Below are 27,913 nucleotides of genomic sequence, written 5' to 3'. Positions count from 1 at the left end.
TGACATGTGTAAATGTGGGTGAGCTTAATAATAATATCAACTGGAAATAATAACATGCATGCGTATATATAGTACTGTTGCATACTTGCATTATTCATCAGTACGTTGGCTAATTTCTGCAAGAAAGCAATTATAGCTAGCTCTGAATGCCCTTTCGGCTTTAATTTCGACTCTTTAGATTCTCTCAGCCTTTTAGGTCATTTGGGATAATGAAAATGAACTTTTAGCTAGCATGGCATGACTGTAGTGCGAGTTAAATTAGCAGGGAGTGTTGCTGAGGCTAATTAAGTAGCTTTCGGCTTGAAATTGAATTGAAGTATGAATTCTGGTCCATTCATACAAAAAGAACGACCTTTTGATGAAAGGGAATTCTATATGTCGGCCGGACTCATCGATCTGAGAATATCTAAGCAAGTGGAGGAGAAAAATCTCAGGAACACGTACTGCACACATTGATGCGCGTCTCAACTCCTACAACTCTACGTCTCTACTAGTACCTCTCACAACATTTCACAACTCGAAACTCACATTTCAGTGATTTCACTGTCACAACTCTATTTTTCTACTTCGCCCTACTTGCAACTTCAAGGCAGCCGCTGGTGTCACGCATGTGTCGAAAGTGCGCAAGGAATATGAAAGTTCTGCCAAAGCTATAATCAGTACTATAACAAACAGATTAACAATTGTTAATTTGTTATAGTCAATCTCAAACACAATTAGAGAGGAGGTGTGGCCTCATTTCATTCCAATGCATTGCCTAGTGATGCCATACTATACTTCTTCTATAGACATAGTAGTTTGATATGCACGTGTTAGTTGAGACAGATAAAAAAAACATAGTAACTCATAGTTTAAAGAAACAAAATTCCTGGCTTCAAGATGTTAACCGGCTTCAAAGTTGCTTGACACCCAATTTCACGGTTATTTTGTTTGAAAAACATTGCAATTTTACTTTCGCACCCTCTTTGAGACTTTGGGGTGTATTGTATTGTTTGAGATTATGATGTTCCTAATTTAATGAACATTATATAACTTTTTTGATTTTTGAAACTGTAATTGGTATTTCTACGATATAATATTTTTGTAAGACTTCACACATTACACATATTATACTTCATCAAATTTAGTGAATACCCTCCATCAAATCTTCCTTTTGAAACACCCACATCTCCAAATTAGAGTTTAGATAAAAAAAAAAATGCATTTTGTGAAGATTAATTATTTAAGTGTAAAGATTGAGAATAAAAAGATAGGACGTCAATGGAAAAAAACTAGGCTAGTCTAATGAAAAAGAGAAAACATATGTACTATGGAATTAGGATTCCTTTTTACTACCTTCATTGTAATCCTCAAACAAATTTCTTAACTCTCTCTAATCTCTACGTTTTTCCATCAACATTATTTGGGACGTTTTTGTAAAATACCAAAAGCCCATAAATTTACCTTAATAATTCCATACCTTATATTAGTAGGGCGGGAATATAAAAAAAGTTATATCGCCTTTGTCTCTCCTTTTGTGCCGTTTATATTAAGTTTCGATTGAAGACACTCTGTTCCTCTGTCTTGCGCGATCTCTACCCACTCCAACAAGGTTAAATCTACATCCTTTTCCCTGTTTATCTCATCGATTCTACTCTGTTTGTTTCCTCTACCCTTCTCTGATCTGTTACCCACTTCTGTAAGATTTTAGATTCCCCACACCCATTTTATCGGAAGAGAAAAGATTAATCTTTTGGGTGCCTTTTCATGCTTTAAACCTCTCAAAGTTTGAATCTTTATTCGTTTTTCTGGTTAAATGCTTATTGGGTTGTGATTTCTGTGCACTTCTAGCATTACCCAGATGCTTAAGTGTGTTATTGTTGCAGAAGTTGGATTTGGTTTGAGTTTTTTGAGCGGTTCTGCAGTGATGGATATGTGTGGGGATGCTTGTATTGAGTTGTTTTTGTTTAACTTCCTGTGCAGGTTGTTCTGTGAAACGAAAAAGGAAGAGCTTGATTTGGAATAAATGGGGTATATTGGGGCACATGGTGTGAATGCCTTGCATAAATACAAGTATAGTGGTGTAGATCACTCCTTAGTATCCAAATATGTCTTGAATCCCTTCTGGACTCGCTTCGTGAATTTCTTTCCCCTATGGATGCCGTAAGTTAAAACCCGGTTTTTGTTTCATTTACGAGTGTTGTGCATGCCTATAGTTCAGATAAAAATATTGTCTTTGTTACAAACTAGTTTTATTGGGTTTGATTGGCTGCTAAAACTATGAGGTTGTTTGTGTACCTGAGAATAGACATTTATTCTCTGAAGCTTAAGAGGCATATGTATCATGTTTGATAAACTTGTGTTGGGTATGTCTTGGATATAGTTATTCCTTTTTTTGGTAGTTTACATCTCATGCATCTATTCAATAATTAATTCTAAATAGGCAAGGACTTTAGGTAGCATGTATAGTTCTAGAATTTTGGTTGTATTACAAACCCACCACTGTGTTTTATTTATAGATGTGAGAATTTGCTTGTGTTTTTGTGTGCGCATATATATAGTGTTGCAGTTGCAGCTATTAGCTTATAGTAGTTATGTGTTTCATTTTTTAAGGGTGCTTTTTTGGCAGTCTTTTTGTATGTCTACTTATGATCATTTGGTCATGAAATTTCGTATTGCCTGTTCATTTGCTTATAGAACTTTATCACGAGCTTATCTTTTTGCTGAGTTTGCTAACCTTTTCTCTTCCTTTGGTCGCCTCACATATTCACGATTCTGAGTTCATTTTCAGGCCCAACATGGTAGAGTTTTTACTTCCATCTGATTATGTTGTTTCCATATCAGTTTTGGTAACCATCACTCTTCATTTCTAATATTGCTGATGTTTTAATTTCCACCAGATTACACTTACAGGGTTCATGTTCTTACTCACATCTGCACTGCTTGGCTACGTAAGTAAAACTTTTCTTATCATGTATTCATGTTTATTTGCATTGAACCATTTTCCATTTATGTTAGGTTTCCTAGTCCATAATGCTAATTGTAAACTTAAACATCTACACTTTCGTATGTTTACTTTTACTATTGTTAATGGTGTTAAATGCATTTCCTCTTGTTGCCGTGTCCATGATCTGTAAAATAGAAATGCTATTGTTTACTGAACTCCAATGAATTATGTTGTGTTGTTTTCTGCCCAGATATATTCACCAAGATTGGATTCAGCTCCTCCTAGATGGGTCAATTTTGCTCATGGATTGCTACTTTTCCTATACCAGGTTAGTCATTAATCATATTGAATTTATGTGTTATCTGTACAAGAGGAACATTTTATATGCATTTTTGTGTGCATCGGGATTTTTCCATTATTGCCTGCTGATTTGGCATATGTCAAATATGTTAGACCTTTGATGCTGTTGATGGGAAGCAAGCCAGACGAACAAATTCCTCAAGTCCACTTGGGGAACTGTTTGACCATGGTAATTTACTTTATCAGATTTATGATGTCCACTATTTACGTTAAGAGTTAGAGATTGATGACTTATATTTTGAACATTCTCAACTTGTATTGCAGGATGTGATGCACTTGCATGTGCGGTATGTTTCTTCATCTATCTTATTATTTTGCAACCTTGTAAATGCATTTCTTATTGTTATATCTGATGCAACTTCATTTCCCAATGGTTTTGTTTAGCTTGAAGCATTGGCTTTTGGGAGCACTGCAATGTGTGGAACAAACACTTTCTGGTTCTGGGTGATTTCAGCTGTTCCATTTTACTTTGCAACTTGGGAGCAGTGAGTTTCCTAACTCAGTTCAATTTATATTTAGTTTACACATTCTCGTCCCTCTTTGAGTAAAATCCAACAATATGGTTGATGTGCACCTTGATTCTCAAGTTATAATGGTTTCTTTTCTCATCAAAAAGTTATACTTCACCCTTTTTTCTGTCCGGAAAGAATTGGGAAGTCAATTGATTCAAATTGCTCTAATAGAATGTTTTGTAATTTATTACTGGTAAAAGAATATCTAATATGAAATTAGATGATTTCTTATTAGTACTGATATTTGGCTTTATTGTTCCAGTTACTTTACCAATACCCTAATTCTTCCTGCCTTGAATGGGCCCACAGAGGGTCTCATGCTGATATATTTGAGTCATTGTTTCACAGCATTTGTTGGTAAATTTCTACTCTTGTCTTGCTATTGTTTACTTACATGTATATAAATTTGAAACTTTCTTTTGAAATTGACACCCTAGTGATTAGTTTTCTTTATAATTTTTGTGTATTAAATGTGGTTGTACTATTTCATTTTTCAGGTTCTGAGTGGTGGGCTCAACCATTTGGCAAGTCTTTGCCTATTCTGAGTTGGATCCCTTTTCTAAGTGGTAAGATTATAATTTAGTTAAAAACCATAATTTAATCTGGCATCAAACATATGTATGGGAATCAACATTTCATGAGGCTTGGCCTGGATACTACAATGTAATTCATTGATATTCCTTTAAAGATAACTTGGTCATCTTTCATTACCGAATTGATAAGAGTACTTTTTTTTTTTTTAAATATTTTACTTTCCCAATGAGCTATCACCAAGTCAGAGGGGTTTGGTCTATGCTCTTGTTGTCCAAATATTTCACAGCAGTTGGTCTAAAGTTGATCCTTTTGCTGTTGCTTCAGAAATTACGATGTCCAACGCTGTGTTGTTACTAATGATAGCTTTCGCTGTTCTCCCAACCGTAACATTCAAGTACGTGGCTATCATTCTCCAACATTTGAATGTTCGGTCAAATTCATTTATAACAGTTTCTTGTTCCTTCCTTACTTTTACAATCTATTCCTGAACTCTTGATGCATACATCCTGACTTATTTAACTCAGGTTGATTTGTTTTTGGTTGTCTAATTTGTGTGGAGCCTGTAATTTGAATATTTGATACCCATGCTTCTATGAATTTAGTTGCATATGCTTAAGTCTTAGAAGCAGGGTTGGTACAGATGAGCCCACGTTGTGGACGTGAACTCATAGTTACTGCATTACCACTTTCGTCTTCATATATTGCCTACGTACTAATATCATGGTCAAATTGATATCAAAACTTTGTATATATATATATATATTTATATAACACCAACCTGCTGTAAATCTATGCAAAATATGTTTCTGAAGTGCTTTTATATATTGCCTTCTCTCCGTTTAATTGATATGAACTGTCAGAGCTGAAAGGTACACTTTCCATTAGTTATGTGAAGGCCAGTTAGACCTTATGTGGTTTCATGCTTATATGCAGTGTTATGAATGTTTATAAGGTCGTCCAGGCACGGAAAGGCAGCATGCTATTGGCACTGGCAATGGTAATGTTATTATCTTTTGTGTTTCTTGTATATTGAGTCTCCATACTCTATAAGCATAATGTGATTCCGCTTGTTTCCTTCCAGCTTTATCCTTTTGCTGTTCTTTTGGGAGTAGTTTTGGCATGGTACGTCCTTTTATCGCCTTGGCACCTTTTCTTTTCCTTTTAAGAAAGAGAAAAATCAAATTAGTGGCATATTGATGCTGTATGTATCTATATTCAGGGATTATTTGTCACCAGCAGGCATCATGAAGAACTATCCACATTTAGTCATAATGGGAACTGGGCTTGCTTTTGGGTACCTTGTGGTAAGATATTTGTGTCTTTATAACCCATTTGGAGTTTCTCATTTTATTCATCTCAAATTGGATTGCTACATTTACTGCTACGGAAGTCCTATATTTCTAATTACACGATTTTGAGCAGCATGTGAACTATCAAATTCTTTATATACAATTGTTATTGAAGTAAAGCTTGTTTTTTTGCAGGGAAGAATGATTCTTGCTCACTTGTGTGATGAGCCAAAGGGCTTGAAAACTGGAATGTGCATGGTATGTAGGTTATGTTAAGATTCTACCTTTTGTATTCAATATGGTAGTTCATGCTAATGTCCATGGAAAGAGGGGTTGATTTACTTTTATATTACTTTTTCATGAGGGATAAATGTTGATGTTTGTGGCAGAGTTTTATTCATTTTGTATGATTTAATTTTATTGAAGACCCAATTGGATTACTAATTTCAATATTTATTAACCGTACAGTCATTGTTGTACCTCCCATTTGCCATTGCAAATGCACTCACGGCTAGGCTGAATGATGGGTATGTTTTATTTGATATTACTAGCTCTTCTGTCTTACTAGAAATGTTATTTTTATGTTCTTGATGGTCCTGATCTCATCTCTTGAACTTACTCTGTCACCTTCCATTGCAGTGTTCCATTGGTTGATGACAGTTTGGTTCTCCTCGGTTACTGTGCATTTACAGGTATGATAATCCTTTTGGTGTTATATTGGTAACAACTTTGTACAATGTCCTTTTTCCTGATGACAATTTAAATTTTCATTCTTAATTACTGTCCTTTTAGAATCTTTTTCAAATATAGATATGCATTAGCAGCTGCTGCTTTGTTATAGTGTTATCATGACTTTCTGTAAGATATTTCTTTTCTTCCAAACACAGCGGCACTCTATCTTCATTTTGCAACATCAGTCATTCATGAAATCACGACAGCCTTGGGAATCTATTGCTTCAGGTGAGTATGGTATTGTATTAAAGCACATTATTCTCCACTTTTATGGGGTTTGCCTTCTTCTTTTTTATTGGTCGCACCTACCAGGTTCAAATAATCAGACTAACACATACCATTCCACCTTATCTTCATTCCTTCATACAGAGGACCAATCTACTTATGATCCTAACTACCAGTTCATTGTTGAATTACAGGATAACTAGGAAAGAAGCTTGAGTTCTGGTTGTGTTTGACTTGTGGGGCTGTTCTCTTCCCATTCATTTCATCCTTTTATATGTAAGTGTAGTATGATTCATTGCGGGAGATTGTTGTGCTTTGTGTTAGAAATGCATACGTTGCATTCGTTCTCTGATGTTTGTAAACGTCTTTCAGTTCTGCCAGCAACTCAAGAGTGATGCGGGTCAAGTATTTCGTCAATATAGCTTTTGTATAAGAAGTTTAGTAACGGATGCATTGATCAAGGTCCAATTTATTTTCATTCTACTGTTGTACTAGATTGTTTGGTTGACTTTCAGAATAGAGTAGAGCATATAGGCACGATTCTTGTTCAGTTGCGTCATTTGAAATTTATAAAATAGATGTTTGAAGTTTCAATATATGATGTGTGCGGCAGGGTGAACATCTTTTGTGTGATGCTGGAGCAATGTGTATTGAACTTCACATCTGTTCTTTTCCCCAATACGAGACCACAAACCTCACTGTTCCACTCTGTTTTCACCCTTTAACGAAATCTGGAAACATGAATCAAGTCCTTTGCATCGTGTTGTGAGTTTGGTATGTTACAACAAAATTTTTGGTTAGATGAGAGCTAAAACAAAATTTTACCAGCAGGGAATATAAGACCAACGGAAATCTGTATTCTCCTTTACTCAAATGAGGTTATACAAGTAAAGATTGTAGTCATTAACAATGATGACTGATGATGATACATGATACCACAGCAGGAATGCTTACACAATCCTTGTCGCCATATCCCAACCCATCCAATAATCAACACTAACAGTCCCTCAAATGCTGTTATATCGCCTTCTCCAGCCATCTTGGCAATCTTAAAGATGCCTTCATCCCGAGCCTCGAAAGGAAGGCAGCATACAATAGGTGCAACAAGAACGTGAAGGAACCGCTATTTATAAAAACCTATTAAGGGCAAAGCTTCAGTAATTCAGTATTGAAGACGGGGATAGATAATGAATGAGGGTAGTTGATGATACCAGAATACTAAACAAGGCATATATCGCCTCCATCGATGGAACTGTATAGATGCCCGCTGCTGTGAAGATGAATGTTAGAGAAGCATGAATGTTTATGGTGATCTGCAAGCAAAATGGGTAGATTAGAAAATGTAACTTGAATCTTGATATACTGTATCAAGCAAATCATAGGAGAAAGTATTACCAGAGCAAATATGTTTTCTCTTATCAAGAAAGAAGTGATCAAAACATAGCCTACAGAACCCAATGCTCGAACCTGCATATAAAATAATTTTGCCATTTCAAACATTTTAATTATAGAATTAGAGACGAGAAATATTGCTTCAACATATGTAATGAATTCATAGCAGCAAGGAGAAAACATTACAATTGCACACAACAAAACGGAAGTAGTCCAATTTGCTCCCGACCTGAGAAGATGCAAAAATAAAAGTTAAAACCATTGAGCAGCATGACTTATATCATAAACTTTAGATTTCAAAAGAGAATTCCAAAACCACAGTTTTAGAATAATGTGAACAACTTCATACCTCCACAAACTTCCCATTGTGAAGCCAACTAGTCCATGCTTAAGCTGCACAAGAGAGACATCTACTAAGCAAGTCAATAATCAATCAACAAGGTCAACTGTAAAGATTTCATAAATTATACTAAATAATTTGAAATAGAAACATTTTCTAAAGTGAAGGATCAGCACCAGGTAATTTAATCATGAGTTGGCCAGTTGACATTAGTTCCCGTTGAGTTAAATATGGCCAACCGGCTAGCCAATTACTGGTCAACCACAATGGACATACAAGTCCAATATAGTTTTCACGAGTATGATATAAACAAACAATTATTTCTAAGTACAGTGAAAATTTGAAGAACAAAGAGACAACGAGTTTGAACATGAAGAACCAAACAATTGCTTTACATGCTAGTTCAAATTCAAAGAAACAAGCACAAAACGAAATAGATAGCACGCTCACCAGATAGGTTAAGGCTTTCAGCGGACCAGACAAGACAAGTAACAGCATAGTCGTTGCCACCTACAAAGACAAAAGTTCATCAACATTACTGCAAAATTTTACAAAGCAAACATATCAATCCCAAAGGTATGATTACAAAACCATAGTTTTCCTTCCAGCTGCGACGCCCCATCTCATGGAGGTGATCACTATTGGCAGCGAAAAGAAGCAACCAAAGTAATTCTGCACCCAAAAAAAACTTCATTGAACCAAATGCACATATCCAACTAACCATAAAAAAATTCCACATCAAATTAGTAAACCAGTGCATTAATATCCAATAAAGTGTATTCTTTAATCCCATTCTAACCAAGCAAAGTTTAAAACAAATCACTCTCATAACTTACAATGAAATACTGAAACTAACTTCCATAAAGCTTAGAGCTTGTGTGTGAAATCTGTTTCGCTGCAATTGTTTCAATTTTGGGACTGATCCAACTTTCTTATTCGAAATCTGCAGTTAGTCTTATCATCTAATGATCAATCTGTGTTAAATTCCCGAACTTACTTGTGTGATCACATATTATTAGATTGTTGATTAATAGCTAGTCTTTTGTTGTGAAACAGACATATTTACAGTTCAAAACTTCAAGATTGTCCGAAATGAGTATCTCATTCTTGACGAGAATCTTAATGAAACAGGGACATGAAAAGTTCAAAAACCTCTTTTCTAATTCCAAACTGAGAAAATGATTATACCTACGCTAAAAAAATCAAACAAAAACCTGTTTTCTACTCCAAAGTCCAAGCATCAAATGGTGGTGCCTTTGGAATTGGTACTATCAGCCTACAACGGTGTTACAACATCAGCAAGGGCAAAATAGCAAAGATCACACATCCTCACTACTAGTTATCAATAGCTACAAGAGAGCTGTAACTTTTCCCTATTGCTGAGATAGTAAGAAAAACGAGTGAATAACTTTACTCCAGATATCAGTATGACAATTTAGACCAAAAGTCAGAGCAAACATCGAGTGGATCGAATCCCAGTTGAATATTTCATGAACATATCAATGTTCAAATGGGACAACAAAAACTTAACTGATGTGCCTAACAAGATATATAACTGAACGAGAGCTTGTTAGTTAATTTGGGTTAACCGAGTAAAGCTTAAAACAAAGAACTCTCATAAACTTCAATGAAATACTGAAACCAACATCATCCATATAAAGACTATAACTTGTTAGTTAATTTGGGTTAATTGGAAAATCTAAGAAGAACCCAGAATTGAATAGGACACAACAAACCTCAATTCCGAGAGAATTGCTGAGGAAATAGACCAACCCAGTAAGAGCAGCAAACATGGAGCACTCAACCAATGCAAGTGTTTTCCGGTAAACGACGCCGTTTGGGGACAAGTCGTCGAGACCAGATGAAATTCCGGTGGTGTCCTCCTCATTTCCGAAGAAAAGAGACTGACTTTGTGAAGCCCTTAAAAGCTTGGAGGTGGGTTTTGGGAGTGGAATTGGGGGGAAGGTGAGGAGGTTGGGTTTGGAGGAAAGTTGGAGTCTTTGGGAGAAGGGAGAGAGGAGATGAGGGGTAGTTTGGGAAATTGGCAAGTAGGGTGGAGTGAGGTGGTGAATTTGCAGTGGAATCATGGGAGCTCTCTCAGAGAAGTGAGAGAGAGGTCAGGGATGGGAGAGGACTGGTGGTGGATTGGGCTAATAGGCTATGGGGTTGTTGGGCCTTGCTTGGTCTTGGGTCTGATGTTCTTTGCTAGAGAAGTTGCGACATATTTCTTGCTCTCTTTTCTTCTTTGTTGCGTTTGGTCTATACACATTTTTCTTACCTGCAATGGAGAAACGATGAACGAGAACAACCTACAAGGCAGGAAACTACATTATCTGCCCACCATCATAGGGTGGTATAGTTATGCAATAAAATAGTTTCACTACGCGTGAGTTAATAACAATGGCAGAGCCAAACTTTAGGATTGAGGGGTGCCAATGTGTAAGATGATCACAAGTATGAAGTGAATTAACTAGTTTCAAATGATAAAATACATGTAGAAGAAAAAGCTTGGGGGGTGCCATGGCCACTTTTGGCATGTGCATAGCTTCACCTATGCAACAAACGAACGACATATATTATAGAAACTATATGATGAATCTTCGTTAATCACAATTGACCTGAACAAGCGAGCATGCATGTTCTTTAAATGAGATTAGTAAAGATTCTTATGATTTTGTATAAACATGCAACTCTTAATTAACATAACAAAGTGTCTCATCTTTAACCATTACATGTGACATAATAGTTTTATTGTCTAGTTGGATGTGCTCTCTCTAACCGATTTTTGAAGATTTTAAGATGACTAGACATTATATTATAATGCTTAACCGGAGCATTTCAGATACGCCGAGAGATTAACTACCGGACATAAATAGTCTTTGAGGTACCCTACTGCTTCATCCTTTTTATTTTCTAATCAAGCCTTTTTTCTTTTTTTTTGATTCAATGAGGTCACCAAAACTTGTACCCAACAAATGATGTGAATGATTAGAAAGCCTTAGGTGGAGGCACATGGCACAGAGTCACTGACAGCCCAAAGAAAGTGCATGTCAGACAGCAAGCGTGTTCACTTCATAATAATATCATCTCTTCAGCTAAACTTGCACTCAATCATTAGCACTGTACACTTTCAAATCAAAATTTAAAGTCCTAGGCCACAGTGCCCTACCCCCTTCTTCTTCTCCTTCTTTCTCAGATCACTCAATGTGGTACAGCCATATAATTAGTGTTAACCTTTCGATCCCAATAACGTTTTTAAACCCAATGAATTGCAAAGCAACAAAATAATTAACGAGCTCATAGCAATGGAAACACAATGATCACCACACTTCCACCATTGTTTAATCCCACATTACATTAAACAAAACATTATTTCACCAAATAATTGTGTGCCTCAACTATACACACCATCAGGATCCGCATGCGTTGGGCGTGCCAACCTTGCTATTATGGTCTCTATCCAGACGTGCCTTCTGGTACTGTACTGCTGCGTACCATTTTCTTTCTAATTTCATACTCAAAATGAAAACGAAAACATAAGAAGATGAGGTCGACAGGGGAACAAACACCGAAACCTCTCGAACAGAACATGAAAATCAAGTTCATGAAGCTGGAAGTGGGAAAATATGACCAGACGAGTGAATGGAGCTGCATGGATGGCACTTGGTGATCCGTTGGTGTGATGACTAGTGCTAAAGAGTTGTGATCATCAGTAATGAATGTGAGTTTTCATCAACAGAAAAGAAGGGGTCCCTTAATTCATGCAAGTTATGAAGGAACTGGAATGAGAATCACTGCAAACTTACATAGAAACAGTACAAACTGAGCCAAGCCTACACGGCAGGTCAAAAGCTCCGATGTGATTTTTGCTGCTTTTGCTTTTGTTTGTTTGTTTGTTTGATGAAGCATACATGTCACACTTACTGTGACGGATGCAAACCACTCAGCAGCATTATTGTTCTAGTTATAGCTTCGCGATCATAATGTGAGAGGCATCAATATACATAGTATTGTTTTCATAAAAATAAACAAATGCATCTTTGTTTCTTGTAACAGTTGTATACCTAGCTCTTGTAATTTAGCAGTCCGACCTATATATTGAACGAAAGCTCTTTCTAGTTATTGGTAACTTGAGAATTGAGATAGAGACGAGACAGAGTCATTCTAGAAACATCACCATAATGTGATCAAATGGTGTGATACCAAGTGTAAGATTTGTGATGATGAATAATAATGTGGGTGAGTTTACATCAGGTCGATAACTTCATTCATGTTATGGAATATAGAGAAACGACGAGAATCACTACAAACTCAGAGTCTTCACGGTACGTCGAAAGCTCCGATCTGATTTATCAAATAAAAAGCCCGGCCCCTACTACACACACTGCGACAGATGCGAAAACCATCATCATTGTTGTCCTAAGCCAGCTTTGCGACTTTGAGAGGCACTGATAGCAGCCTAACCATGAGTTTCGAGCTCGATTCAAATGCTCACTCCAGATCTTCCTAGAAATGACGATGCAGACACATCAAATGGTGGTTACTGGGTCAGTGGCAGCCTGAAACACATTAGCATCGTCCATTTCCCAGTTGGGAAGGGTCAAACAACATGAAATTTAACTGTCGGTGGGACACGTGCCTCTATATAGAACAAGAAAACGACATGGTATTAGATTGTGTCTCCATGAATGATGGTAGAATGTCAAAGGGAAATGGACAAACGCAATGTCTGCTTCACTCTTGCCACCCCTTAGCTTAACGATAACACCATGTGAGTTTCATTACCTTTTTTATGCCCTTTTTGATGTCGCATGTCGGAATAAGAGAAATGTTCGATGAATTGCCACAAAAACTTAATATATCGTCAATTCATTTTCAAAGATAAGTTTGTGAAACTCATTTCAATCCACCAAAAAAAGATATATCAAGTGTCCGAGTTTGTAATATTTGCGGTAATGTGTCATATTAATTTCTTATGTTTGAGGAACAAGAAGGAAAGAAGTGGCAAATGTTTTTCAAGTTAAAGTGAACTTGGCATCAAAAGCAAGGACATGAGGAAAAAGAAAAAGGAGAGGGAAGTAAGGAAATCTTGGACGGCAGAAATGAAGTTGACAAAACAGATGAAAGACTGATGGGATATAGACCAGATGATGTAATGACTTTTCTTCTTGAGTGGGGAGTAGGGAACTATGTGGGTTTGGTTCGGTGGGTCACTGGGTCGGATATTGCTTTGTTATGGTGTACAAATGCACACAGAACCAGTGTAATAGATTTATGGAGGTTTCTCTTTGGTTCTGTTCATTGATTTTACTCAAACTTGCTGTGACATTCACTTCCCTACACAATAATGCCTGCGGGAATTAGTGCTTTTCTTGCATCACTCGCTCTTTTTTTTCTTCCTTGCTTATACTGTTGGCTGTAAAGCAAACGTAAAGTTGACGCCTTCCTTTCATCTATCAATTCAGCCATCCTTCAATCACCCTCTAAATCTTAATACTTGAATTCATTCCCAAAGAAAATCTCTTTACTTTACTCAATCATCTAACCCAATTCTTTCACGGTTCTCCAAAGTGATTACATTGTGTTGAGCCTTTCATTTTATAGCCCACAAGGCCTTTTGGAGCTGGCATTTGATCTTAAAAATCTCAGCTTCGATCCATTTTCATTCTCTCACAGACCCTTTTTTACTTGAAACTTGATCTTCAAGATTCAAGCTTTCATTCATTCTTTCAAGCCATGAGAGATAGAGGCAAAGCTGTGGAGTCATCTCACAACTTTGACATGGAGTACTATTGTTCTTCATCTGAAATGCCATGCAACAAACACCCCAATTCTTCCTCCATTGGAATATGTGCTTATTGTCTGAAAGAGCGCCTAGCTTTACTAGTGTGTTCAGATTGCGGTGAGCAGCGTCTCTCTTCTTGTTCTTGTTCTGAGATCTCATCCTCATCGAATCGAAACTCATGCACTGGGGAGGTAGGGAGTGTTGGGAGAGTCTCTTTTCTGATTGAGAATGAGAAGAATGAGGCTTTAGTGAAGCAGAAGACTAAACCACAAGAGAAAGAGGAGGCTGTGGTGCTGAGGAGGAGCAGCAGCAGCTGTGCTGAGATCAAGAGAAGTGGGTTTTGGAGATTTGGGAGGTTGTTTAGGAAGAAGAGGACAGAGAAGGATTGTGGGAACAAAAGTGTTGGTGGGTTTGATGAGAAAAGTGAGATGTGGTTGGTTGATCATGTGGGTGTGTCAAGGTCTAGGTCTCTTTGTAGTTTTAGAGGTGGTAGTTTGTTTGAGTCAGAGGATGGTGGTGATCATTTGATGGTTTCTGGGGCTAGGAGTTCAATCTCAGCTGCAAGGAGTTCTAGTGTCACTGCTGGTATGGTTTTGGATTCTGGAAGAAAGAGTGGGTTTAGTGAAGGAAGAAAAAGTGGTTTTAGTGAAGGGAGGAAGAGTGGTTTTAGTGAAGGGAGAAAGAGTGGTTTTAGTGAAGGGAGAAAGAGTGGTTTTAGTGAAGGAAGGAAGAGTGGTTTTGATGGTGAAAAGAAAGATGAAGTCTTGGTTTCTGAATTAGGTGTTGGTAATGTGAAGAAGAATGAGTTTAGTGGAGCAACCAAGAGAGTTTTCTCACTCAAAGAGAGTGATTTTAGTAGGTTGGATGAGTCAAGGTTTATTGACTTGCAGCTTGATTACTCAACAGAATCCAAGCCAGATTTGAAGATGGGAAGCTTGACAGGTTCGGAATCCTTGTTCGGAAGCATGAGGGGTAGTGACTTTGTGGCACATGAATATGGTCCAGCTCAATTTGGGGATGGGATTTTCAGTCATAGTGGTTCTTGTAGAATTACAGTGAATGAGAGAGGGATAAAGAGGGGAAGGAAAAGCTTGAAGGGTGGTTGGAAATGGATTTTCAGGCATCATCCAAGCTGGGGATCAAGTACTAGGAGGAAGAAAGATGAAGAAGATATGATGTTCAAAACCTGAGAAAAATGCTGGGCCAAAATGTGACCAAATTTCTCTGTTCTTCAGCTTTACAGAAATCTTCTGTCTGTTATTTCTTGTCTTAATTCGCATTTGTAGTTAGTCACTAGTTACCACATTCAAATCACTGCATCTCTAGTTTCTCTCCTCTTTGTATTTATGTTGCTGTTAGTAAATGTTAAACAAAATAGCTCATACTAACTGGGATGTTTGCATAGAGTTCAAGTGTTTTGCTTAGGGTATGATTGTGCAAACAGCATTGTGCTGAGGAATGAGGATCATAATAATTTTGCTCAGAAAATGATGTCATTTTATTTTGCATATAGAGTTCAAACTGTATGATTCTTATGTATGTCACTCACTAGTTACATGAAGGGCGCTGTTCCGAATGCATACAGGGCTAAACCTGTTAGGGCCAAAAGGACAGAATCACATTAGCATTTTTTAAATGCAATTACCCTATGCATATATGTCTGAGGTTTTAAAGTTAGAAAAGAGCAAAACCCTTCTTTTCTTTTTCCCCAATATCAATAAAATTAATTAAAGGGTAGTAGCCAAAGACAAGATCTTTCAGAAAAGAATATAAGATCTAATAGATGGGATTTGCTACTCTAGGAGGCCTAAGAAAGGAGAGGGTTTCATCTTTTTCTGCTAGCTACAAATTTTGAGTACAGGACTTTAGGTGATGCTTCATTTTCACTTAAAGAGGGTTTTGTAGGAATGTAGGGCTTTGCTTTGCAAGCAAGTCTTGTAGATCTTGAACTATATTCCTTACATGTGATATTATTGTCTTTGATACATGCTACAACTTTTGGGTTTATCCTCTTCCCTGGACCCTAGCCATCAGTCCATTACTCAGGTTGTTGATATTTCTTTTGAACTTGAAACCATTTCAACATCATATGCATTCCAATCCATAAGGGACTTGGCCTCCAGTGAACATTGAACAAGTCATCACTTCACAAGTCACAGTCACATATTTATCAGCATCTTATCCCCAATATCAGCATCTTATCATCTTATCCCCAATATCAGCATCTTATCCCCAATATCAGCTGTAGGCCAAATGCAAATTTATTGATCACCTAATTTCAACAATAGTCAACTAGAGCTGCTACCGACTACTTCAACTTCCTGAAAATGTAAGACTATATTGATCATGAGCATTAAGAGCTTGAGATCCTCCAAGACCAGAAAGCATTAGATTTTTTCATTCTTTGGAGAGGAATCTGTGGCATAATGTATGTGACAAGGCCTCTCTCATGGTACAAAAAGTATCCTGCTGATCTTTCATTGCCTCCTCCTGAAGGTCCAAACTCTGGTATTCTTGTTATCCAAGATGAAGAACCCAGATGCTGTATGAATTTGTTCAAGAGTGATATGATTCAAGACCTGCCTCTCCCTCAGAACAAAAGTCTAGAGCTTTACTATGCACAAGGATTTTATCCAGGAAGAGAACTTCATTTTTTCAAAGTTCTATTCATTCCAGTTCTCGATCAGCCACTGTCTTCCAATCAGTACTATGCAATATATCCATTTGGGAAGGATAGAGGGTATGCATGCATATTATCAATTGATACTTAAATATTATTATACATGTTAGAAACTGCGAAAGTTATATATGTTATGTTATGTTGTTAGATTGTGAATTTGAACCGCGAGGCTTTCGTGTCTCTTTGCAGGGAAGGGTACACAAGCTCAAAAGAAGATGAAACAGACATGGACACATGTTGCTTCAGCAGCTGTCCTAATGATGTAAAGCCGCAACGTTTTGATCACAAAAACCTGTACCAGCAATATCAGATTGATCTTCACAGAAAAATTGTGAACATTTCTGGTGGCTTTGTGGCTACTTGTATGGCTAAAGATGGTTGTCCCCCAGATGCATTGTGGAGAAGAGGGTGGAAACTCACTTGCTCAACGGCTAACGAGTTCAAACTAGGTGATGCACCAGGGCTAGACACGACTCTCCGAGCCCAGCTTCCTGGTTTTGATTTCCCATTGAATAATCTGGTTGTAGGGAAGTGGTATTGTCCATTCATGTTTGTCAAGGATGTCACACCTTTCAAGACAATGTATTATCAGATGACACTTGAGCAGAGATGGGAACAGATATTTGTGAAGGAGAGTATTGAGGAACATGATACAGGCAATGCTGTAAATGTGGATGCTGTTGTGCAAAGTAAGGTGGTTGTGGTTGTGGTAGGAGGGAGGGAAGGTGTGTGTGATGAGAGACATGTGGAAGATGATGGGGTAGTGTGGTTTAAGAGTGTCAACAATGTGGGTGAAGAAACAAGAGTTGGGTTGAGCTTTGCAATTGTTGAGAGGATGAAGTGGGAGCAAGAAAGAGTTGGGTGGGTTGGGGGAGATGATGAAGGCAAAGTGAGAGTGAAGAGAGTTGAGGAATATGGAGGGATTGGTCAGTGGAAGAAGTTTGGTTGTTTTGTATTGGTTGAGAAGTTTGTGTTGAAAAGAATGAATGGGAGCTTGTTAATTAGCCATGAGTTCAAGCATACTCATCAGATTAAGTGTAAATGGGAATGAACATCATGTAGCTTGTCATTTGGTACAATTCTTATCTGGGAAAGTTGCTTCTGTATTTGTTTAATTAACCGATTTGAATCGAGAGATCGATGATAATTTTGCAAATTTGTGATCATTTTTTCTTGCTCATGGAACTTCTGAGCAACTATCAGATTCATGAAACTGTAAACTTTTGACACAAGAAACACCAGTTTAGGGAAATTCTGATATTTGACGAGTCTGTCTACTTTCTTCCTGGTATGTTCCTAAAAACTTATAAGTCAAGGCTCTGACCATTTCACTATTGACATATGATTTCAAGAACACTCACCAGATCAGGTGCAAATGGGAATGACAAATTTGTAATATTTAGGGTGGAATAAATCATAATATTGTATCCGGATTCTTGGTTAAAATCTGTATATAGGATATGATTCGAAATATCTGTAGTCTAGTATAGTACACATCTATGTAGTTTTTGACCATCAATATTTCACAAACCATTTTCTAATCCAGCTTTGTTGATTTGTTCAGTGTTCTGTTATATGTGGGCTTATTCCACAAACCTGAATCAATGATAAGTTCTGCAAATCAGACTTTTCCGAAAATTCTTTTTGTTTACAGACCTTTCTAAGTTGCTCTTTGCTTGTAGACTTTTGAATCAAGAAACACCAGAATAAGGATATTCTGAATTTCTGAGACTTGACCAATTTGTCTACACCAGATCTTCCTTCATATGTACCTGAAGGCTTACATATCAAGGCTTTGACCATTTCAGTGGATTGACTTTCCAGATGGCCTGAAGTAACATAAAACTCAATCAAATATAAGGTAAATTCTCATGTCACATGTGAACCTGCAGATGCATCCACCTTCATCTCTATACTACTTGTAGATAAGTTAAATAAATTATCTCAACACTAAACCAATCTATGTTCTCCAGATTCTTAACAATAGTCTTTGTCAAAAGAAAACGATTCTTAATAATATTGTAAAAAGTTTGATTTGTAGCTTCCAATGAATCACCATTACTTGTCCAAATTGTCTACGTTAAGTTGAGAACTTCATCATATATAAGTAGCTCAAAGTTCATTTGATCCTCCTACCCAAAAGTACAACACAAAAATAGCTGAGCAAAGAGATTTAGAGAGAAAATGTATGTGACAAGGCCTCTTTCGATGTACCAGAAGAACCCTTCCATGCTCTCTTTGTCACCTCCAGAGGGTCCGAATTCCGGTATTTTGGTTATACAAGATGAAGAATCAGAGCCTACAATTTGCTTTGGATTGTTTAAAGGTCATGAGCTCAAAGACCTCCCTTTCCCTCAGAACAAGAATCTGAAGCTGCGGTATTCCACAAGCACAGGAGAGAGCACACACGTTTCATATTTCTACACAGCCTTCATTCCAGTCGTTAACCAGCCTCTGGCATCCAATTGCTATTATGCAATTTCATCGCGCGGAAATCATATGGGGTATGAAAGTTATCTCAAACTGTACTTGGTTTTATGGTTTATAAACAGATAATGCTATAGAGATCACATTTTGCAGCATGTGTAAATTATCAACTCGTCACTAATGCAGTCTTAAAATGTGATCCTCTTAGCGTTACTCTTATAGTTCACCAATTTTTTTAATGAACTGACATTTTTATTTTTTGCATTGTCTTTCTAGACAAGCATACACCAGTTCGACAGAGGAGGATTTGGGAACCTGCTGCTTCTGCACCTATGTCCGAGATTTACCACCACAACCCTTAAATCCTAGTAACATACGACAGCAATTTCAGATCCAACGCAAGGGGAGATTTAACCAATGTGGTGGTTTTGTTGCCAAAGCCATAGCTTCGGATGAGTTTCCTCCAAAGTTTCTTGGAAGAAAAGGGTGGGAGATATATACCTCAACTCCACGTGACTTCCATTTAGATGAAGCACCAGGTCTAGACTCTGCACTACGTGCCCGCCTACCGGATTTCAACTTTGAAGTATCGAATACAAGCTCAAAGCCTGTAGTTGTGGGGAAGTGGTACTGTCCCTTCATGTTTGTTAAGGAAGGATCACTAACACTGAAAGATCAAATGAGCTGCACAAGGTATTATGAGATGACACTCGAGCAAAGATGGGAGCAAATATTTGCATGTGACAGTGATGCAAGTGAGGAAAATAATGCTGTGGTTGTCGATGTTTCTGTTGAAAATGAATTTGTTACCATTGCTGGAAATAATGTGGAAGCAGTGAATGAGGAGAAGGATGTGGCTAATGGGGTAATGTGGTATAGGGTTTTTAACAAAGTTGGAGGAGAGAGCACTGTAGGGGTGAGCTTAGCGGTTTTAGAGAGGGTGAAGTGGGAGCAACAAAGGTTTGGATGGAATGGAGGGAATGACAGGAAAGTGAGTGTGAAGAAAGTAGAGGAGTTTGGGGGTATGGGAAGGTGGAAGAAATTTGATTGCTATGTGTTGGGGGAGAGGTTTGTGTTGAAAAGAATGGATGGAAGATTGGTACTAAGTTATGGTTTCAGACACACTAATCACATTAGGAGCAAATGGGTGTGAAACAAAATCCATTTTGTACTGTAACTGAAATTCAGCAATGCTTATGTAAATATATAGCATATACATATACTGTAGTTCAAATTCATGTATTGAAGTATTTCCCTTGTCAGAAAGTGTTAACATTCATTTTTTTTTTTTCTCAAAAGAATGAGTTTAAACTTGAAAACTTTTCCACCATAGAGAGATTGAACAGTATGAACCTTCCTTGCATTTGCTACAAACTCTGACTAGCTTCTTTCTTAAAGTATCGGTAGAATTTGATTTGATAATTTGATTGTTACAGTCTAAATTAAGGACTTTAAATTGTTTTAGTTTTATACTTGGCCCTTGGTAACCACAAACCGAAAGTCAGACGGATGACTTGTTGATCAGTAGAGGATTATGGCATGATGAACAAATAATAGCTGTCAGCTTAGAGAATTAATACAATTTTACAGGACAATGCACGAAAACTATGAACCTCAGTGTTTGATTGAGTTCATGAATGAATTCTACACAAAGAGATACTACTATATGTAATCAAGAAAATCATCCAGCCAATTTATACTAGCCTTCCAGCACGCGGCCATGTATTAACTGTTGTTTTAGATACAACTTTGAGAATTTATTTTCCGGTCTGATATCATAACAACACTCACAAACTCATATTAAAATAGACAATAATTCACATGAACGTGTATAAGAACCTTCAAAGTATAGATTACAGATTACAAAACAATCAAAAGAAAAGGAAAATCTAGTAGCATTAAGCAAATGCAACCCATTGAGCATTAAGCATTTACATTTAAAATCTCAGTTACAAAATTTCTCCATGTATTTGCAACCTTGTTTGCATTCCAAAACTTAGAGCAATCAAACACAACCATAGTCAACCAATCTCTTCCTCAAGTTCATCATCTGAAGCTAAATTTTCAAGCTCTTTGGTCACCCACTAAACAAAAGCTGCCAAAGGTTTACTTATAGAGTATCATAAGTACCTTATGGGATTATCAGTATTAAAGTACTACCACCTAAGTGAAAAACCTTTACCTGGTTGCTTACTCAAGGCAAATTGTTGACTAATGAGCGAAGGGTTAGGTTATTAGGCACATATTCCTACCCTCATTTCTAATTTCAGCGGGCAGCTATTCCACCACATAAAATCAATTGGGAAGAAGAGCTTATAATGATCTCAATAAATTCCGGAGCCATTAAGTTAGAAAGCTAGATTAACAACATCTGTGTTAATCGAGCTGCTAGCAATTTAATGTCACCATAATTGAAAAAAGGGATCATGTGTGCCTATTCCAGTCTTGTTTGGATTTGTTCCTGCTTTTTCTTTCTACCCTTGTGTCAATTTAACATCAAAATTCAGAGAATAGGCTATAATGAAAAACTAAGGTATATCTAGTTGAAAGTAAAAAAATTAAAAAAATAAGGGTTTCAATGCTTACTCTTTCCGCAAGAGTCTTGCTTGGGTTTAGCCATTACTTTTCTTGTTGCAATTCTGAAAGTTAAAAATTAAGATTTGTATAGTAGTTAGTAACAGATGATTGAACATTTGAGATTGTTTTAATAGGATTTTGTTATGAAACAAAAGGTCCATTTAGTGAGTCACCTTGATGATAGAAGGAATTGAACAGATACGAACATCAGAGGCAAATAAAGAGGAAAAGAGGAGAATTGTAATCTAAATCTAAATGATGTAATGACTTCAAACTACCATATGAAGTAAAAGTATTAGGTAGAATATATTTAAGAACACACCTGCATGCATCGGCATGCTTCGAAGTTCTACCGTATGTTTTAAAGGAATGGAGAACCTTTATTTTCTATTCCAATAAGTTGTTTGCAGTCTTCTGTAGCATAAAAAATGCGATAATTCAAGTTCAATAATTATTATCCAGAAGCATATTTTACAATTGTGATTTCATACTGTGAATTGTAGCATAACAACTTGATAACGAAAACTAAAATGGCTTATCACCTTCAAAATTAAGCCAACCGTAGCTGCCGTGCATTCTCTGCATCAGTTATTCCATTATCACTATCTTTTGAGCTTATAATGGTCACATGATCCTCAAGCTTCTGCACACACACACACACACAAAAAAAAAGACAAAATTGGGAATAACAATCTAGTTTCCTGAGTTTGTAGATACCGAACCTCAATCTCAATTAATTGATTTGGTCAAAACACATATCCTCTATAATTAATAATACCATTCAACAAAATAGATCATCATACAGCTCTTAAGTTAATCTCAATCACAATAACCTCATAAAACCTAGAAGCCCACAAAATCAAATATGTGAAGTACCTGTTCAAAAATAAGACAAATATCCATCCTCTCATAGACAAAGAGACACATGCAGCCAGCAAAATTTAAAGATACAAAATTATATGGTAACACCTGAATTTCACACTAAAATTTGCTTCAGTAGTTGCACAATTTTTGGATATTCCTACGGCTATTCTTTCTAACCAAAGTGAAAATGAGACTTACATACAAGTATGATATCAGCTATTTCGAAGGCGGCTTTGGGCAGGATGACGGCCTTAAAGCTGATGCTTGGGCCTTCGGTTCCGACCTGATCGGTCGTCCCGACGACGCTTCATGGTGGGAAAATAGCCGGAACCATCTGTCGATTAGAAAATTCTAAAAAAAATAAAAAAACAATAGAGAAGAAGATAACAACCAAGGATAAAAGAAGAGTGAATTCAGTGTGGATGGGCTGGACGTTAAAAAAACACAACATGAGGGGCAAGATGGGGAGGGAACAGTAGTCCCTCTATCCGCTTAATATATAGAGATTCAGTAGCCTCCCATTTCTATCCACTATCTTCTTCCACAATCTTTTGGAGAAAAAAAAACAACAGACTAAACAGTCATGTATGTAACTAGGCCTCTGTCTATGTGTAGAAGGTTTCCTGATTCACTATCACTACCAACACCGGAAGGTCCAAATTCAGGTTATCTTGTACTCCACGATCAAGAATCAGATGAGACTATGTGTTTTGGATGCTGCAAAGATCCTGAGGTGAAAGCCTTGCCTTTCCCTCAGAACAAGGATATCATAATTTCACATTCCAAAGATATTCATATTTATGTTGCCTTCATTCCAGTTCTTGATAAGCCTTTGTCTGCCAGTACATACTATGTGATACCCCGGCATGGGAAACACAAAGGGTATAAATATAATGCTTTTCATATTGATGTCCATATATGAACATAATATTCTTTTATAATAATGGTCACAAATTTATCTGCAGGAAAGTGTACACAAATTCAAAGGAAGAGGACATGACAGATTGCTGTTGTGGCAAAACTGTTCAAGATGTAAAACCAAAGCCATTGGATCCATCAGACATGTATCAACAAATTGAGATAATTCCAATGAAGCACCGCGGTTACTTTACTGCCAAAAGCTGTTGCTTCAGACGGCGTTCCTCCTTATTTTTTGAGGAGAAAAGGTTGGCCGGCCACTATGAGCACATCCCATCATTACCAACTAGGTGAAGCTCTAGGACTCGACGCTTCTAAGCGATCAGCCCTCCCTGGATTCGACTTTCCATTGTCCAAAGATTGTTCTGAGGCTATGGTAGTTGGCAAGTGGTACTGTCCTTTCTTGTTTATCAAGGAAGGGGGAATGAAGTTGAAGCACCAAATGAAGCAATGCATGTTCTATGAAATGAGACTGGAGCAAAGATGGGAGAGAATTTTAGACAAGTACAATGAGGGAACAAGCAGCAATCCTAATGCTGTGTTTGTGGATACATTTGTGCAAAGAGAGGCGGTTTTTATTGCTGGAAGTGAAGCACTTTCAGATAATCTTGACAGATTTAATGTCGCCGATGATGGTTTCATGTGGTTTAAGAGTTCTGATGGGGCGGGAGGAGAAAGGAGAGTAGGGTTGAGCATGAAAATTGTGGAGAGAATGAAATGGGAGCAAGAAAGAGTTGGATGGGTTGATGGGGAGAAAAGAAAAGTGAGAGTGGAGAGAAGTGAAAAGTTTGGAGGAATTGGTGGTTGGAATAGATTTGCTTGTTATGTGTTGGTGGAGAGGTTTGTGTTGAAGAGAATGGATGGAAGCTTAGCACTATTGACATATGATTTCAAGCACACTCACCAGATCAGTTGCAAATGGGAATGACAAACTTTTAATATTTAGTGTGGGAAAAATCTGTATATATGACATGGTTTGAAATATATAACCGTAGTCTACTATAGTACATCTATGTAGTTTGTGACCACCAATCTTTCACAAATCATTTTTTTATTCAGCTTTGTTGATTTTGTTGAGTTTTTTGTTATATGTGGGGGTTATTCCAAACACTTGAATCAATGATAAGGTTTGCAGATCTGACTTTTCTGAAAATTCTTGTTGTTTACAGACCTTTCTAAGTTGCTCTCTGATTCATGAAGGTGTTAACTTTTGAATCAAGAAACACCAGAATAAGGATATTCTGAATTTCTGAGACTTCACCAATTTGTTTACATCCTCCTTCATATTGAGAAGGCTTACATATCAAGGCTTTGACTGAAGTAACATAAAAGTGGACTGATTCTTAGTTGAATTGGTTAATCATTAATCAACCTATTGGTGATCCCAAAGAAACATGATAAAATTAAAACTCAATCAAAACTGAGTCAAATTCTTCTCAATTTCTTCTTAGCTTATAGAGCATGTAATATGTCACCTTCATCCCTATACTACTTGTAGATAAGTTATATAAAATATCTCAACTCGAAAGCAATCTATGCTCTCCAGATTCTTAACATTAGTCTTTGTCAAAAGAAGACTATTCATAGTAATAATAGTGAAAAGTTTGATTTGTATCATGACTAGCATCCAATGAATCCCCATTACTTGTCCAAATTGACTACATTAAGTTGAGAACTTCTGTCATATATAAGTGGCTCAAAGTTCATATGATCCTCGTACCCAAAACTCCAACACAAAAATAGCTGAGCAAAGAGATTTAGAGAGAAAATGTATGTGACAAGGCCTCTCTCTGTGTTCCAGAAGAACCCTTCCATGCTCTCTTTGCCACCTCCGGAAGGTCCAAATTCCGGTATTTTGGTTATTCAAGATGAAGAATCAGAGCCTACAATTTGCTGTGGATTGTTTAAAGGCCATGAGCTCAAGGACCTTCCTTTCCCTCAGAATAAGAATCTGAAGCTACGTTATTCATCAGGCGCAGGAGAGAACACATCCGTTTAATATTTCTACACTGCCCTCATTCCAGTCCTTAACCAGCCTCTGGCATCCAATTGCTATTATGCAATTTCATCTCGCGGGGATAATATGGGGTAAGGATGATCAAACTGACTTATTTTTTTGGTTTTTAAACAGATGAGGCTCAAGATATAGCATGTTTCTGTGTGTAAATTATCAATTGGTCACTAATACGGTTTTAAATGCGGTCTTCCTAGCGTTACTCTTATAGTTAACCATTAATTTTTCTAATGAGCTGACTTTTTATTCTTGAATTGTTCTTCCTAGACAAGCATACACCAGTTCGCCAGAGGAGGAGGACATGGGAACCTGCTGCTTCCACACTTATGTTCGAGCAGATCGAGATGTAGCACCACAACCCTTAAATCATAATAACATACGACAGCAATTTCAGGTCCAACGCAAAGGGAGATTTAACCAAATTGGTGGTTTTGTTGCCAAAGCCATAGCTTCGGATGAGTTTCCTCCAAAATTTCTTGCAAGAATAGGGTGGGACATATATACCTCAACTCCACGTGACTTCCATTTAGATGAAGCACCAGGTCTAGACTCTGCACTACGTGCCCGCCTACCCGATTTCAACTTTGAAGTATCGAGTGCAGGCTCAAAGCCTGTGGTTGTGGGGAAGTGGTATTGTCCCTTCATGTTTGTTAAGGAAGGATCACTAACACTGAAAGATCAAATGAGCTGCACAAGGTATTATGAGATGACACTCGAGCAAAGATGGGAGCAAATATTTGCATGTGACAGTGATGCAAGTGAGGAAAATAATGCTGTGGTTGTCGATGTTTCTGTTGAAAATGAATTTGTTACCATTGCTGGAAATAATGTGGAAGCAGTGAATGAGGAGAAGGATGTGGCTAATGGGGTAATGTGGTATAGGGTTTTTAACAAAGTTGGAGGAGAGAGCACTGTAGGGGTGAGCTTAGCGGTTTTAGAGAGGGTGAAGTGGGAGCAACAAAGGTTTGGATGGAATGGAGGGAATGAGAGGAAAGTGAGAGTGAAGATAGTAGAGGAGTTTGGGGGTATGGGAAGGTGGAAGAAATTTGGTTGCTATGTGTTGGGGGAGAGGTTTGTATTGAAAAGAATGGATGGAAGCTTGGTACTAACTTTGGGTTTCAGACACACTAATCACATTAGGAGCAAATGGGAGTGAGATATTATATATATATTCTTTTGTTTGCACAATTAATTATGTATTAATCCATGCTTGGAGGATAGCTTAGTTGTAGTCCATGTATTGAAGTATATTCTTTCATATTATGAACATTGTCTTTTCAAGGGTGTGTTTAGTTTGATTGAAATTGTAAGGGTTTTAAATCAATTGAAGCTTTCCAATGTAAAGAACTAAACTGTCCTCGTTATTATGCTTCCAATTGTTGAGTTCTTGGCTTTGATGAATAGCATACATAAACAGACATTAAAATTGAATAATATTCCAGCATAGAGCTATTGATTGGAGAAAGGTGATTTACATGTGTACCTTTGCAAATCCATGAAAGTTGATTTGCTGATGTGATGAATAGACTGCAACAAGGATTAAGGCACTTACAGAGAAGATGTATGTGACAAGGGCACATATGCCTCTTTCTATCACTCTATGTACCAGTAAGTACCTTCCATGCTCTCTTTGGCACCTCCAGAGGTTCCAAATTCAGGTATTTTGGTCATACAAGAAGAAGAAGAAGCCGAGACTACAGTTTGCTTTGGATTGTTCAAGAACCACGAACTCAACACCTGCCTTGCCCTCAGAACAAGAATCTCAAGCTTATTTATAATGTATACCACAACACAGAACCTGGCTGATCTCAGCTTGTTTCTATGATGGCTAGGGTTTTCCATGGGCTGTGGGCTTTTGTTTTGGGCTTTACTTGGGCACTCGAATCCGGGAGCCTAGTAGTTACTGTAGTTTTGAAGTCTCTTTTAATAATGTAGACGGTCTTATAGTTTTACGGTTTTGGAGGCGTTTGTTACACCGGATATAAGACACGGACTTCATTAAAATATTCCAATCTGGCTACATGGCATGTTTGGAGGCCCAGACATCATGGTTGGGTCGGAAAATTTAATTCCTGTACAACATGGATTACAAATCCAGTTAAGAAGGTGTTATAAAAATAATAGAAAATGACATCTCACTACCCTAAACAGTTGCATAAAACAGAAAAACCACATTTCAACAGATTTAAACAAATAAGGACATAAGTCCATGCCCAAAGTCAATGATACCAGATGTTGACTGCAATTTTCATCGTGAAATGACCAAAATATCCAGTTTATAAACAAAATTACATGATTTACCATCATTAATTCTCTCTTAAAACCCTCTCTCTCTCTC

At 37.3% G+C, this 27,913-nt stretch overlaps 7 protein-coding genes across 8 annotated transcripts in view; 6 read left to right on the top strand and 1 right to left on the bottom strand.

Moving 5' to 3' along the window:
* The first annotated feature begins 1,496 nt into the window (after positions 1-1,496).
* Positions 1,497-7,173, top strand: LOC101315330 (uncharacterized CDP-alcohol phosphatidyltransferase class-I family protein 3-like). The gene is made up of 19 exons (XM_004297123.1): positions 1,497-1,591; positions 1,963-2,142; positions 2,771-2,780; positions 2,880-2,930; positions 3,177-3,254; positions 3,380-3,455; positions 3,551-3,573; positions 3,671-3,771; positions 4,061-4,155; positions 4,296-4,364; positions 4,657-4,726; positions 5,266-5,329; positions 5,414-5,454; positions 5,552-5,636; positions 5,817-5,879; positions 6,090-6,148; positions 6,261-6,313; positions 6,509-6,581; positions 6,773-7,173. Exons 2-19 carry the CDS (start codon positions 2,006-2,008, stop codon positions 6,792-6,794), a joined length of 1,170 nt encoding a protein of 389 aa, XP_004297171.1. The 5' UTR covers positions 1,497-1,591; positions 1,963-2,005; the 3' UTR covers positions 6,795-7,173.
* A 243-nt stretch (positions 7,174-7,416) lies between these two features.
* On the bottom strand, positions 7,417-10,397 carry LOC101295330. Its single transcript, XM_004298277.1, has 8 exons — positions 10,047-10,397; positions 8,902-8,982; positions 8,761-8,820; positions 8,320-8,363; positions 8,157-8,199; positions 7,974-8,045; positions 7,790-7,891; positions 7,417-7,715 (listed from the first exon to the last, which is right to left on the bottom strand). Exons 1-8 carry the CDS (start codon positions 10,395-10,397, stop codon positions 7,596-7,598), a joined length of 873 nt encoding a protein of 290 aa, XP_004298325.1. The 3' UTR covers positions 7,417-7,595.
* Positions 10,398-16,355: 5,958 nt separating this feature from the next.
* On the top strand, positions 16,356-17,940 carry LOC101315040. Its single transcript, XM_004297122.1, has 2 exons — positions 16,356-16,835; positions 16,965-17,940. Exons 1-2 carry the CDS (start codon positions 16,522-16,524, stop codon positions 17,824-17,826), a joined length of 1,176 nt encoding a protein of 391 aa, XP_004297170.1. The 5' UTR covers positions 16,356-16,521; the 3' UTR covers positions 17,827-17,940.
* Positions 17,941-18,909: 969 nt separating this feature from the next.
* On the top strand, positions 18,910-20,465 carry LOC101314743. The gene is made up of 2 exons (XM_004297121.1): positions 18,910-19,279; positions 19,479-20,465. Exons 1-2 carry the CDS (start codon positions 18,960-18,962, stop codon positions 20,353-20,355), a joined length of 1,197 nt encoding a protein of 398 aa, XP_004297169.1. The 5' UTR covers positions 18,910-18,959; the 3' UTR covers positions 20,356-20,465.
* A 2,761-nt stretch (positions 20,466-23,226) lies between these two features.
* Positions 23,227-24,489, top strand: LOC101295042. The gene is made up of 3 exons (XM_004298276.1): positions 23,227-23,525; positions 23,609-23,851; positions 23,898-24,489. The coding sequence occupies exons 1-3, from the start codon at positions 23,227-23,229 to the stop codon at positions 24,487-24,489; spliced, it is 1,134 nt and encodes a 377-aa protein (XP_004298324.1).
* Positions 24,490-25,307: 818 nt separating this feature from the next.
* The window catches only part of LOC101314270, a 22,208-nt gene continuing 19,602 nt past the window's right edge, over positions 25,308-27,913 (top strand). The window contains exons 1-2 of one of the 2 annotated variants that reach the window (XM_004297119.1): positions 25,308-25,649; positions 25,843-26,746. In XM_004297119.1, the coding sequence (XP_004297167.1) occupies positions 25,645-25,649; positions 25,843-26,731 (894 nt within the window). In that variant the 5' untranslated portion in view covers positions 25,308-25,644 and the 3' untranslated portion in view covers positions 26,732-26,746. Of the gene's footprint in view, positions 25,650-25,690; positions 26,747-27,913 lie in introns of those variants that run through there. The other variant, XM_004297120.1, reaches the window with a different exon arrangement.
* On the top strand, positions 25,330-25,560 carry LOC101294756. The gene has a single exon (XM_004298275.1). It carries the CDS (start codon positions 25,330-25,332, stop codon positions 25,558-25,560), a length of 231 nt encoding a protein of 76 aa, XP_004298323.1.

The sequence above is a fragment of the Fragaria vesca genome, linkage group LG4, assembly GCF_000184155.1.
Source record: "Fragaria vesca subsp. vesca linkage group LG4, FraVesHawaii_1.0, whole genome shotgun sequence".
Taxonomy (NCBI): Eukaryota; Viridiplantae; Streptophyta; class Magnoliopsida; order Rosales; family Rosaceae; genus Fragaria; species Fragaria vesca.
The sequence above is the reverse complement of the archived record's forward strand: the minus strand, read 5'-3'. Positions and strand labels throughout refer to the sequence as shown.